Source organism: Heliangelus exortis, chromosome 14 (assembly GCF_036169615.1).
Source record: "Heliangelus exortis chromosome 14, bHelExo1.hap1, whole genome shotgun sequence".
Taxonomy (NCBI): Eukaryota; Metazoa; Chordata; class Aves; order Apodiformes; family Trochilidae; genus Heliangelus; species Heliangelus exortis.
In genome coordinates, this window is record NC_092435.1 from 5414675 (window position 1) to 5429035 (window position 14361).

The following is a 14361-nucleotide window of genomic DNA, read 5'->3' on the forward strand; positions in this document are numbered from 1 at the left end:
TGGGAATTTTCCTTTAAAACATGGTCATAATGGCAACGGTTATGTGAAAAAAAAAAAAAAAAAGAAATACTTGAAGGAAGGGAGCACATGCCTTCCTCAAAGCCAGCAGCATGCCTTGTCCCTGTGCGTATGGTTTAGTTTACAAGCTCCATGTCAGCGAGCTGATTTCACACACAAACACAAAATAAGAGCAGGAACACAACTTTTGATCATCCCACATTGATGTTTACTCTTGCTTCCTGTAGCCCCAGGTGACAAATCTGTCTCTAGAGTGAAGGATCATTGTGTTATTAACAGAGTCAACTGGACACGCTTAAAACTCAGGGCAGGTCTTTGCACTGGTGACTTGTACTGAACTAAGGAATAATAATTAGTAAGCAATTAGATGTAAAACGATAAATATAAATTCAGAAATGTTTTTTCTTTTTTTCTTTTTTTTTTTTTTTTTTACTGAGCAGAAATGCTCAAAAGCAGGAGAGTTTACAAGCAAATTTCTTACATATGAACACTTATGCCAAGAGGGAGATGCTGGAGAAGTCAGCCCCTCCGAACATAAGGGCTTTTGTTTCACCATTCTCTGAGCTCCGAAGAAGTTTATTTTTTTATTTTTTTTCCTTCGTTTAAGTTTGCCAGCGTGCCAGCTGGGTATAAGCCAGAAGGGTTATCCAGTCAGACCTTACTGCCATATACTTACAATAGTAGTGCATCTAAGTTTTGTTTATTTCAGGATTAAAATTCAAATGGCTAGAACCATTTAAATAATTAAAAGGCAATCAGAAAATGCCATGAAACCAAACAAATCAGGAAAAGTCATGGAAACCATCAGCAATATTTAATTCAGAAATTCTCTTTGTTAGGGAACTTAGCTGAAAGAAAACAGCTGGATGTAGTTCAACCCTCTAAATTAAAAACAATCTAACAAGGTCTACAGGGATAACTCTTTCAGCTACATATTGGAGACCAGATTCACTTCTACCAAGTAAATGTAATAGCACTCAAAGCTAGAAAGGAAATTCCTCAGAACTGAGGTAGTTTCTAAGTATCAGCACATTTTCCAATTCCTCGCAAGGCAACTTAGCTATTTACAATCCATTTTTTCCCACACATAAATTTATAACTTTTTTCAATTTTATGCTTCCATGATTTATTTTCTAAAGAAAAATAATCTAGCCAGAATATCCCTACTCTACTAACATCATGTTTTAATAAATAACTGGCTACTTCTAGTAAAATTAAGCCTCCAGAATTGTTTATACCAGCCAAGAATACTCCATCTTTATAGCTTCGCAGAAATTTGGTGTGAAAATAAAGTCGAATATAATGTTGACCCTGAGCTAACAAGTAATTAATGCTTCAATATAAAAATAGAAAATTGTCCTTACAACACAAGGGTGGAATATAGAAAACCCTCTCTCTGAATTGCTCTCCTGGCTGGATCCCAGCATCCAGCTGGACTTAAAGGCTACGTAAAGCAGGAGGAGACGTGCAGAATAATTTTGAGTCTTTCCAAAGACTTTGTTTTCCCTAAACTCTTTTAAAAATTATTTCATCTCTTTTCTTAAAAATATAAGTTTCTTTTATTAATGATTTGCCGTTCACCACAACACTGTCCCAACTGCAAAAGCAGAGGCTGAGAGAGGGAGGTTGTCTCGGGTAGTGCCAAAAAGCTTCAGCTCCTGGGCAACAGCTCCCTGGGGATGAATACATGGAAATGGAGATGTCTTCAGCCCTGCCAGCTCCTGCCTGCTCCTACCCTGATCTGCCTGCAACTGCGCTGCCCGCTGCTCCTTCCCTTTTGCCCCACCCGAGAGGAAACAAAGCTCCTGAAAAAAACCAAACCTGACACCTCCCCACCTCCCTTCCCACAAAGTATTCCTTAAAAAACAAAACCAAAAAGAACCCTGAAAAGTGAATCCAGCATTCATCTAGCAAACCTGCAGAAAAGACACATGTTGGCATTTGGATCTGCGACACGAGTTGCTTCCAACTGGACAAGTTTAATGCCTTATTCCCATGGGGATGCAAGTCAGGAACTGACCTACAGGAGTTACAGCTAATTGCAAGGATCCCGAGGAACAAACAACTCTTCTGAGCCTCTGTGGAAGTGGAATTCTCTGTAGTCTCTTCCTTCCAATTTAACCAAACCTCCTGTAAAGAAAGCACAACCTGCTCCTGGCATTAATGCCCTGTGCAGCCGGGGCACTTGGCACGCTGACCAGCTCCGCCTTCACCTTCTGTTTTACTGCTTAATAAAGACAAATGACTTCCACTTCTTTCAAGATAAGGCAACTAACATAATGTGAATAAATGGGAAGTTAACTACACGAAACATGTTTTCTGCTCGTTGGGCAATTATTTTTTTCCCCGTAAGATAACATGATAAATAAAACCTGCTTCTGTACAGATACTTCTCATTTCAGAAACACATACTTGTTACAGGCCAAGAGAGGACCCTAGGGTTTTTTTTGTTTTTGTAAGAAATATGGTAAAATAAAATAAAAAAAAAAAATTATAAAGACACAAATGCAGAGCTAACTACAGGCTTGTATATACATTTTGTTATCCACCTCTAACATGGACTCTTGTTGAATGGGACAGATTGGTAGTCCCCAGTCCTGTTATTCCCAGAATAGCAAAGGAAAAAAATAATCAGTATCTTAAAACCAGTGGCAACATAGTAAAAACTGTACACTGTTGTCCATTAACTTAAAAAGCAAAGTCCCTAGATGGTATAAAAGTGAAAGCAGGTGCCTTCTAACTTTTATTATCAAAGTCTTTTTCTCCCTCCCCCCCCCTCCCCTACGCTGCACAATTATCTCCATTGTCTTTGCATGGCCAAGAACAAAATGCTAAGGAGCAGGGCTGCTTGTGATAAACTGCTCCTGGTGGCGGCGGAAGTGTTCACGTTCTTATTGCTCTTGTTGGAGCTCCCGGTGACTTCGGTGGCATTGAACTCGAACTCCGGGGAGCACTGCTGGAGCTCACAGCCGCTGCCACTCTCCTCCCCGCTGCTCTCCTCACCTGCAGGAGACAAACACACACTGGGTCCCTCCCCTCTGCCTGCAGCGCCAGGCTGTGCTTGCAGAAGGCAGTGGGGGCAGGGAAAAAGCGAGCAAGGGGATGTTTTGATATTTAGGAGAGGTAAGGAAGGGTCCTCTGCTTCATGCAGCTTCTGTGCGTCGCTCGTCACGCCCATCTGCAATGGTGGGAGAGCCATCAATGCGCACTTGTGGCTCAGAAAGCCAACCCCAGCCTGGGATGCAGCAAAAGCAGCATGGCCAGCAGGCTGAGCCAGGTGATCCTGTTCCTTTTCAACGCTGTGAGACCCCCCCTGCAATACCATGTCCAGTTCTGGAGTTCCCAACACAAGAAGGATATGGACCTGCTGGAGTAGTTCCAGAAGGGGGCCACAAGAATGATCAGGGGTCTGGAGCAGTTCTGCTGTGAGGACAGGCTGAGAGAGGTGGGGTTGTTCAGTCTGGATAAGAGATCCAGAGGAGACCTTATTGAGGCCCTTTAGTACTTAAGAGGGGGCTTACAAGAAAGATTGGGGAAGACTTTTTAGCAGCCTCTGTTGCAATAGGACATGGGGTCAAAGTTTTAAACTAAAAGAGGGTAGATTCAGACTAGATATAAGACATTTTTTTACAATGAGGGTGGTGAAACACTGGCACAGCGTTGCCCAGAGAGGTGGTACAGATGCCCCATCCTGGAAACACTCAATGTCAGGTTAGACAGGGCTCTGAGCAACCTGATGTTAGTTGAATGTGTCCCTGCTCACAGCAGAAGGGTTAGACTAGATGACCTTTAAAGGTCCCTTCCAACCCAAACCATTCAATGATTCTATGGAAAGAAGCCTCCTTGCACAGGCTGCCAGAGATGCTGGGTCCCACTGTCTTTACTGACGTGCTTACCCACAGCTGAAGCTTAACCAGCTACCCCGTGCTAGCATGAAATCCAATTAAAAAGGGAAAAAGAAAAAGCAAAAGGCAAACAACAGCAAACATACTTATGTCAATGAAGTCGACATCATTCCCACTGTAGGCATTCTTCAGCTTGTTGGTCATCACCCGCAGAGCCATGATTTGCCGGCGAATCACCATGTCTGGCTTGGTAATATCAACTTCTACCTCTGGGTTATTCACTTGACTTGCTAAGCCGTTTCCAGTCACTGCAAAGTCGTACCTGGAAAGAAACCATCCCTGCTGATACCAGAGCTGCAGCTTCAGGGGGTCCCATATCAAAGGGCAACAGAGTGGGAACTCAGCAATGCCACCCCTGTCGCCTGCCTGGGTGATATCCTGACCCTAACGTGATCTTCCCTCACTAACCCTCACAGAGTCCTTCTTCACCTTCTTAACCCATCTCCATTCCCTGCAACCTGAACAACATGTGGAACCAAACACTGTTTTCATATACCCTGTGCCACAAAGGCAGGGGAAGAACAATTTTCTCTTCTACTTGCGAAGAGAGGGAAGAGCTGGTGTTTATAATAATAAAGGCTTACAACAGCATCAATCAGCTCACTGCAGGCAACAGAGCAAAACGAGCTGCTGAGATGCCTTGATGCCCAGTTAGATGACACCTTCAGAAAAAAAAACCTTTGGGGTTATAGTTATCCCAGAGAAACCTACAGTAACTGTTGAAGGCAAGCATGTCATTCTGGCCTTAACCATCAAGCTGGGGTATTAAATGTCTACTTCTCACCACGCAGACATGAGATGCAATTTCCCTAATAACCCCAGCAGAAGAAACCTCTGTGATGTTTATAATGAGATAAAGCAACCCCACACATTAAAGCAGAGAAAAGCCAAGCTACTGCCCACATGCACCTCTGCATGCCCAGGTCTGAACACACACATGGCCTCTTAGTTTACAGGTACAACAAAACCCAACAGAATATATCCCCTGAAACAGCTCCTTGGACTATTATCACATAGAGCAGAAAAACGACACTTTCTTTCCCCCTTCCAATGACCTGATTTGCAAGAAAAATCACTGTGTAGCAGCAAAAAACATTACTTTTCTTAGTCATGATGCCAACATCAGTATCACAAGAGAGAGAAAAGCATTTAGCACAATGCACTGACCCTGGAGACCAGGCAGTGAGGTATAAACATGCACCTGAAGGGCATGCTCAAACCCACTCCTGTATATGGGAGGGATTATAATTATTACTGGTGGTGGTTTTGTTATTTTTTTTAATCAATATTGTATGTTTCAAAGGAGTCAGAGAGAGACAAAACTGTAGAAGACCACTGAGCTTTCAACTTGCTGCAGCCACAGAGAACACAGAACAGCAAAGGATCTTGCACACCTCCCACAGGATATTCAGCCTCCCTTTTGTCTCCTTGTCTGGTGCTGCCAAGCCTCCATCTTCCCCAGGTGCACTGGGGAAATCTGCTGTGAAAAGCCCTGTACAAGGTGCTAATAAGCAAGATTCTGGGAGGGAAGAGCTATTTCTTGTCACAGAGACCCAAACCATCACTCTGGCCAAGCAAGGCAGAGTTTCAGGCACATACAAAACAGTGCAAAACTTATGTGGTGTGGCTCAGTCCTGTGCCCCAAAAATTCCAAGGGCAAAAACTGCTACTACTTAGAACTGCTGGAAAAGATTGGACAACTACATTTTTTTTAATGGAACATCTTGGATTTTGCTTATTTCCTCACCAACCAAACAAAAAAAAAAGAAACTTCTATTTCCAAAATAAAAGTTAAACAGTTACATAAACCATATGACAGAAAATCGTTGGCTTATTCATGTGTTGGTAATTTCTTCCTTACAATAAAAAAAAAAAAAAGGAGTTTTGTAACTATTTTTCCATTAAAAAAAAAAAAATTAAACCCACAGGCCCCTTCATGTCACTGACCTCAGCAGTGGAGAAGAGTCCACCAGTCCCAACCTCCCCTGCCCTTGCTCACCATGGAACCCAGCAGCTGAAACACAAACTGGAGGCACTGGGGCAACACCTCTGAGACAAAACTAGCACCCCTGCTCTGTGTACAGGATTCTGTACAGCAGCCAGAAGGAGGTTTAAATACAAGGAGAGATGTTGTATCTGGGTGCCTAGAATCTGTTCCCTCCTTTAAAACAAACCACCACGCAGAGCTTGGACAACCCTTTAGCTTTGCATTCAGGCTTTCCCATCCACCCAAAAAAAAAAGGGGGGAATGGCTGCAGCCCATCTCAGAGACAGTGGGGTCACTCCTACAGAAGAGGGCTGGGGGAAAGGGATTAGCACATTAGGAAAGGACAGAGACAGAGAGAGAACCAGAGGCGGCAGCATCAGCAAACCTGCTCTTGGCGCTCCCGTTCCAGCACTCGTTCTCATTGACAGTGCCTACAGACATCTTTTCATCATTGCAAATGTTGCCAGGGAGAGATGACCAGAATTTTTTTGATTGCTTCAGCTTCTCTTTCACATCAGTAACCTATTAAATGAAATAAAAAAAGAAACACAAAACATAATCCAGTGTCCCAAGCGCTCATTAAAAACGAAGCTGGAAAGGTATTTTTTATCACAACATACATGTACAAGCCAGATCTTCAGGCTGCATGTTTTGATGGTTGATTTCCTTTTTTAATACAAAATTAAACCCTGCTCCTCAAACACACATTACTCATAGGCCAAGCCTTTGAAACAGTCCCTTTTCTGACAGAGAAGCATTGAGGTAATTCATGTCTAGAGCCATGGGCAGATTACACCCCTCAGAGTTTGAGACAGCCAAGGAATATTAAGAAACCCTGTAAATTACAAATGGAAAATTATACGCTGTGGTAGAGGGGTGTGAAGTGTCTGCACAGCACTGGCCAGACCAGGCACTCACCAGTCGGTCCAAACTGGTACCAGCAGCTGTGGTCGGCTGCTCCTCCGGGTTGTAGAGTTTGAAACGAGAGTTGAAGCCCCCATCGGAGAGGGAGCGAGCAGCCCGGCCCTGGGCAAGTGTTTTTGGCTGGCCACATCCCTGGAAAACCTACACAAGAGAAGGAAAAGGTTTTATAAAAAAGTCACAAGAGCCTCCTTTCTCTGGGCTCCAGCCCAGCTCCTGCCCATCAGCTTTATATATACTTGAAAAAGGGCATTAAAGGATAATATTGATAAGAACAGGGAAATCAAACGCAGGGGATAAATGAAGCCCAAGTGTTCTCTTGGCCCATTTACCTTCTGAGACACCTGCATGCTGTTCTCCTGCATGTTCATGATCGCATCTGAAATTTTCACGTCAATGGGGTCCATGACTGCCTCGATGTTGAAGGGACCCTCCAGCCTCTCTGCTACCAGCAGCATCGAATCTGTCACAGAGAGAAACAAAGGCTTTTAACAGAGGAGTTTCAAGGATAACAGGTAGCAAGGATAACAGATTTAAGTACACAGACATCAACTACTCCAACGTGGCTTCTGACCAGCACAAATCACATTGCCAGAGCCTACAGCTTCACCAGCAGGCTACCAGCACCAAGCCACATGCTCACATACATCAAAAGCTGCATCAGATGAGGGAGAGGCATCACAGCCTGCCAAAAGGCAGCCTTTAATCAGCTCCTCCCATTACAACAAGCATTACTAACACCCTCCTCACCATGTTAATTTATTAAAGGTTTCCTTGTGTCATTTGTTTTTTCAAGACTGCTTTCAAAGCCGAGAGACAGAAAGCCATCAGCTTCCTCATGCTAGTCCTGAATACAAGACACCAAGGTGAAGAGGCCCAAGATGACCATTGCTACCACCTCTCCCTGCAGAAAGCTGGAGGGGATTGATTTACACCTTCAGGCACTTCATGGACAGTGTGCACAAGGGAGTCTGCAGGAGATCACACAGTAAAACATTGTGCTTGGCACATCTTTATGCAAGTGGAGACAGAAAAGTCCCTTAGCCAACACTGGGTCACCCCTCCTGTGCTGACAGGCACATCCTCATCAAATACATCATTAAACACAGCAGCTGCTCAACCTCCATTTCTTCCTCTAGCAAACTGTTATTGGCACTAAGGCTTTTATCCCACATTGCATCTCAGCCCTTTCTTTCTAGGGTTCTCCCCTAGAAGGCGTCTCCAGACACACACCTGGTGCTAAGCATTTGTTGCTTCTCACCCATCAAAACCTCTATTTAAGGTTAATTTTCACTGCAGTACCTCAGCCCCGGAGCACCCCATTTGCTGGTGGCTCCTGCATCACTTGGTGATGCTCTGCCTCAAGCTCATAACTTTCCATATACATTTATTTCTGCATTTTTTTCCTAGCCTGCATGATGTGGGAGGCCAAGGCTCAACATCCTCTCTGTCCCTGAGGACACCCTCTCCTGAGGAGCTCCTCCCTGCTCCCAAGGATACTCCTTTTCCTTTCCATTAAGGAGAAATGGGCATTTCACAAGCAGACTATTAATTTCTTTTGAAAAGTGTTTCATGTGAAAAGTGTTGAAAACACTTGAAAAGTGCTTCATCCTCCTCCTGAATCCAGAAGGTACTTTCAACAAGCAGAAAACTTCTGTGGGCTCCAGCTGCCCTATAAATACATCCTATATACTGAACAATTTAGTAATAGCTCTGCCTTAGTGCCCAAGTCATGTTAGACTCAGCTAAACCACAAACTGACAATAAATTTACACTTAAGCTATTTGTGTATTTAAATAGCAAGAATAGTTACCATAATAATAATAATAAAACCAGCAGTAATAATAACAATAATTAATAATCCAACATCAAACCCCACACACAAATTGTGGGCATCTTCCTAGCTTGTGAATCCACTTTTTGAAGGCAAATCAGTATCCCAAAGATTTGCTGAGTGTTAGTAAAGGGTTGAACAATCCATCAGCCCACTCTAATGACCACTCCAGGCAGAAGCTCAGTCAGCTCTGCCAAGGTGTGGGTGTTTAGGGAGTGAATCCCAGGAAAATCCTGGGAGCCCCCAGGAAAGCCCCTCGCCCTGCAGGCACACACCACCAGCATCAATGACAGAGCTGTTGCAGGGCATGGCTGGAATTTAGCTGTCAGGGACTACAAACAGGTCTGAACCAAATGCATTTAAAAAAAAAAAAAAAAAAAAAAAGTAATAACAAATGAAACAAAGAGTCTTAGACTGTATTGTGGTGGGCTCCAATAAAGTGATGCTTCAAATCTCTGAGTAATGACTGCTAGCATGAATATACCATTGTGCCTGAGGGGAGAAAAATGCTTTTGATGTGCTACCAAATGGAGACTTTTGTAAACAAGTGGAGCACAACTTAAATGTGTTCATCATTGTCAAAGCTTTCGGGGGTTTTCACGTGCATAAAGAACATCCCAGCCCAGTTTGCAGGAAGCTGCTAATTTCAAATAAAAATATTATGAATAGACAGATAATAAAACCCACAAAAACGCATAGTTTAAAAAAAAAAAAAAAAAGAAAAAAAAGAAAGAAAAAAGAAAAATCATTCCATTTTGTAACTACTTAATTCTCTGAGTGGCCAGGAAAGGCCGCAGATCAATAAAGTGTTTGTGAAAGACTGAAAGGAAACATAAACCCTAATTCTTCTGGCTGTTTGGCGTCTTTGTAAACTTTGAGCCGGGCAGGCCATCCACAAGACCATGGGAATGTAGAGCGAATTGGGTCCTTTGTTAGTGGGGGTGCCATGGCGTTCCATGTATCACAGCCCAGGAATGCAGCCTCTGCTTTGACTGCCCATAGAGAAAATGCATTCGGCCTCCAGCAGAGCTGCCAAAGCTGGAGAGAAAAGATAAGGAAAGTAATAACCGCCCTTGGAGAATATATTCAACTGGAGCTCTTCAGGAGCTGGGGTTGATACAGGCAAGGAACACTAAAGGGAATAAAATTTTGTTTAAAAAAAAAAAAAAAAAAAAGAAAAAAAAAAAAAGTGGGGTGCAGTGCAGGGCTCTAACTCATCCATAGTTTTGATCTGGGGGACATCCTGCAAACTTTTACCTCCCACCAGGAGCTGGTTGGTGTCCCCAGTAGCTGTCAGGGCGAGCAGTGATTGCCCCTGGCAGCGGCAGGGCTGGGGCTGGCCAGGCTTCAGGGAATGGGTGTGTGTGCTCTCACAGCAGAAATGATGCTTTGGTCCAAATTGTCTCCCAGAAAAAGATTTTTCAATATTGGGAGAGGTAAGTTATTATAAATGCCAGTTCTGGAGCAAAATAATTGATATTTATAAGACTCGGTGAGATTGTTTGGATCTGTTTAACACACACACACACAAAAAAAAAAAGCCTGGCAGAGTGAAAAATGTAGCCTGGCCATTTATTACAAACACACAGCATGACAAAGACCATCTCTCCTCCCTGTGATGGGGAGATACAAGTGGATTTGGGAGGGGGGAACCCAACCCACACCATATAGCACCATCCCTTAAAGACCCTTTTCCTCCTGCATACATTTGTCCTTGCTACTGGCATTGAGACAATCCTTGGCAACAAAGCACCTCGGTCTCATGAAGGAAAGCAATTCTTTTGCATTGTGCCACCAATAATCAGAAACCCACATCTTCAGCCTCACTGTCTGACTTGAAGAACAAAAGGCAGTTTTCAGTCTTAACCCCAAGATCTGATTTAAAAAGGGAGAGAAGGAGGGGGAAGACCTTGACCATTCACTAACAATCTTTTTTTTTTTTTTAAACGGGAAAAAAATTCTTTGCACACAAAGTAGCACTCCAGATATGTACATGGAGCCTGAATTTGACAACTTTCAGCATAGTAAATCTTTGTGGAGAAAAGAAAAAAGAAAATGCACTGGAGATTAACATTGTTCATTTGGGAGAGCTTCAACCCCCCCCCCCCAATAGCTTTTGAAACAAAGTATACCCTTGTCTAATTGGTGTACAACTGTGTCAGAACAGAGGGCAAAATAATTTCAAGATAGTTAAATGGGAGAAAAGAATACAATTAGGTCACTATTTCATATGCCACAACTTTAAATGGTACTTCACAGAAGTAAGGAAGCCAGAAGTCTTATTGTCTCAATAAAACAACAAACTTGACATGTAAAACTTTTCCAGTTTGGGGTAAGTGAGTTACCTATAGACCCACTAACACATACCCATGAATATTTTATATGAACATGCACTCAAACTCATATATAATAATAGCATTTGTTGCAAACTCTCCCATTTAACTCTCTTTAAATTATTTTGCTAGGTTCAAAATCTGGTTTTGACACGTAATAAATCATTGCTCTATCTTATTACTTAAATCTCTGGTGCAAAGTATTGAGCCCAAGCAGGTGGGTTTTGTTTGGGGATGTGTGGGTTGGGAGGTTTGGTTTTTCCGGTTGTCTTGGGGGGTTTTTTTGGTTTTTTGTTGGTTTTTGTTTGGGGTTTTTTGTTTTGTTTTTTTTTTAATTATTATTTTGTTTTTTGTTTTGTGGGGGGGATTTTTATTTACTTATTTACTTTATTATTTAAACTTTTAAACACATGCATACACAGAGGGGATTTGTGTCATATGCCTTTCCCCAAACACCAGATCTATTTAATTTAATTTGCCTGAAGTGGCAAACTGAGACGGAAAACAAAATCTGCAGCATAACCAGCACCTGTTCAGTTATTAAACTGTCTAAAGAAAGCACAGTGTAAGTTTTCAGTATCCATAACCCACTCCAAGAATCAACCCCAACTGCAAGAACCAAGCAAATACAGCCAATAAATGTAATGGAGCTTAATACCATACTTAATGGTATTAATACCATACTTAAGTAATGAGAAACCCCTTGACAAGAAAGCATTGCAAGAAGGCTTTGCTTCCAACCTGGAATTGCACTTATTTATTTTGTCTTGTTTAACAATCTTAATTATTGCATGCAGTCCCTGATCAGTCTCTTGTGACCGGGCTCACTGGCTTCCCTAAGGTTCATTTTTAGCTGCATACCACCTACAGCAATTAGCTGCTTGTGCTTTTGTCTGTTTTCTGGCATTATGCCCTTCCTTTTCATGGGATTCCTCTTTTCTACTTGGACTAGATGTTTGCAAGTCTCCTGGCTTTGAGCTATTTCAGCAACAATTGTAGCTGAAATACTTAATATTCTCATGAGAAAGATGGCTGGGAGGAATGGAGGGGGGTCAGCCTCCCAGAGAATGACTTGGAAACCCAATTTAGTGTCACATTTAACTCCCTATATGGAATATTCATGCAAAAAAATGCCTGCTGAAAATAATACCCTGAACACATCCAGCTGGTGTGTGCAGAGAAGTGAAAAGTGCACGAAACACAGGAAAGCAAGTTCTAAGATTTAAATCTAGCCTGAAATGCCAATTATCAGCAATTTGATTTTTTTTTTTTCATGTCAGAGCTTAATGAAAGGGAAATCTTTTCTTCTAACAGTCTGTGTTTTCAATGAGTGGGATGGGAAGAGTACTGCAGCCTTGTCAGTAGTGGCAGATACTTTACATGTTCACTTCATCACACATTAAGTGGAGTGAAGCGATTGCTCCCAATGGATCTTCGTTCACAGATAAATCAAGTCTGCTGGAGAAGGAACACAAATGAAAATATTTAACATTACCTATTGCCTCTGCCCCAAAACCGTGATGCATCACCAGTTCTGCTGAGCCTTGACTCGAGGCAGAATTTAACATTTCAGTCTAAATTTCATCTATCAAATAATACCCTTTATAAGCATGGAAGAGAAATAACAACAGGAAGAAGAGGATGGCAAAAGCCCTCACATAGCATCATGTAAGGCCTACTGATGTTTCAAAAGGATGGTGGCTGGGCTCCAAATTAGCTGTTTAAAAACAGATTCAGGCACATCTGCCATTCAATTTTTTAATGCAAAATACAGGCCTACAGCTTTTCCCAAAGCTCATCCTGGCTGGCAAGGAGACTCCCAGACCACTAAGCAAGAAAACTACTTTGGTAAGGACAACTATATCATCACAAAAATGTGTAAGGAGTAGTATGGAAAAAGCAGCTTGCACACACGCTTGCTCCACCAACAAGAGACGTTCCAAGCCTAAAAGCACCTGGTGGCTCCATCCTCCCACAGGTTGCTTCAACAGAGGCTGCTGGCTCAACAGAAGTCTCATTTATTTAGAAATTATTTTGAATTGCAAAAGGTGTGCTGTAAACAAAGATGTGGAGGGAAGAGATACTGACCACAGACACCTAAAAAACCTGCTGTATCTCAGCACAGCCACTTACAAAGGCCATTCAGATAAGGAACACAGCATCAACATATATTCATATGCAGTTTTAACCCATATAGTCTTACCCATGAAGATATTCCACTCAGCATCCAAGTCCCCTTGGTTGGCCAAGCAGCCTCTCATGACATTAAAGCAGTAGTTGTAACAGGGCTTCACTGACAGCAGCCCTCGGCAGTGTGGGCAGTACATCATTTTCAGCAATGCTCGTGTACCCTGCGGTGTGGGATTCACCTTTAAAGGAGGAAAAAAAAAAAAGAAACAAGAAAATTAGCACTCGATCACTGGAGCAGAAAACCCTCCAGTTATCCCAGTGTGGGCAGGAACAGAACTGTGCAGAGGAGATGAACTGGGGCCAGATCTCCCTGTTGCGTTCTCCAAGGGTCTGGGGCACAGACTAAGGGGCTGGGCTCACCTCTTTGGAGGTACTTGCCACTCCAGGGGACACAGACAGTTCCCATCTCTACAAAACATTATCTGCACTGGAATACATCTTTTGTGCTGTGGGACCCTTCCCTGGGCTCCAAGGACAAGCACCCCAAGCAGACATAAGGCACACAAGCTCAGGGAAGAGGCAGCGAGAAGCAACGGAGCCAAAAGGCGCAATGCGAGGCTGCTCTACCCCAGCCCTGCTGCAACCACACAATGGAGAAGATGATGCTGGAATTTCTCAGGAAAAAGCAGCTGAGCTTTTTCCTGAGAAAAAGGAAAAAACCCGCTGGGAGCCTGCCCTCCGCCTCTGTGGCCCTGTGGCTGGGCTCCTCCCAGACAATCGCCCAGCAGGGCTCTTCACAGAGACTGCCTCCTTTATTTGACATTCAGCTCCTGCAACACAACATTTACATGACAGACACTCAGATTCATTTACACTTGGCATCCATCAGGATGCTCCCCACAACCCAAGGAAGTGGCAGGTACAGCCCCACAACTGAAGACAAGCCAGGAGGATCATGGAAGTCAATGTGCAACTGCTGGGCAAGGAAGTGGAGCTATCTGCAGCAGGCACATCACCCCCGAGCCCTCAACAGGGCTGTTTTCCAAAGTGACTCATGGTCATTCATGTTTGATTCACATTCTGGCCCAGCTTCAAAACATTCATTGAAACTATTTCCACCCAGCTGGACTGAGGAGCGTTAGCTCCAGCACCACGTACTACTGCTGACCACATGGTGGGTCCATCTGAAGCACTGAATGGAGATGATTCCTCAAGAGCAACTTTAAGTGTCAA

At 43.2% G+C, this 14361-nt stretch overlaps 1 protein-coding gene across 2 annotated transcripts in view; it reads right to left on the bottom strand.

Annotated features, from left to right (window-relative positions):
- Positions 1-203: 203 nt before the first annotated feature.
- The window catches only part of GPC4 (glypican 4), a 70169-nt gene continuing 56011 nt past the window's right edge, over positions 204-14361 (bottom strand). For both annotated transcript variants that reach the window (XM_071758070.1, XM_071758071.1), the window contains exons 4-9: positions 13202-13367; positions 7164-7294; positions 6829-6975; positions 6296-6432; positions 4010-4185; positions 204-3021 (exon numbers count right to left, since the gene is read on the bottom strand). In XM_071758070.1, coding sequence (XP_071614171.1) covers positions 2813-3021; positions 4010-4185; positions 6296-6432; positions 6829-6975; positions 7164-7294; positions 13202-13367 — 966 coding nt within the window. In that variant the 3' untranslated portion in view covers positions 204-2812. The remainder of the gene's footprint in view (positions 3022-4009; positions 4186-6295; positions 6433-6828; positions 6976-7163; positions 7295-13201; positions 13368-14361) is intronic.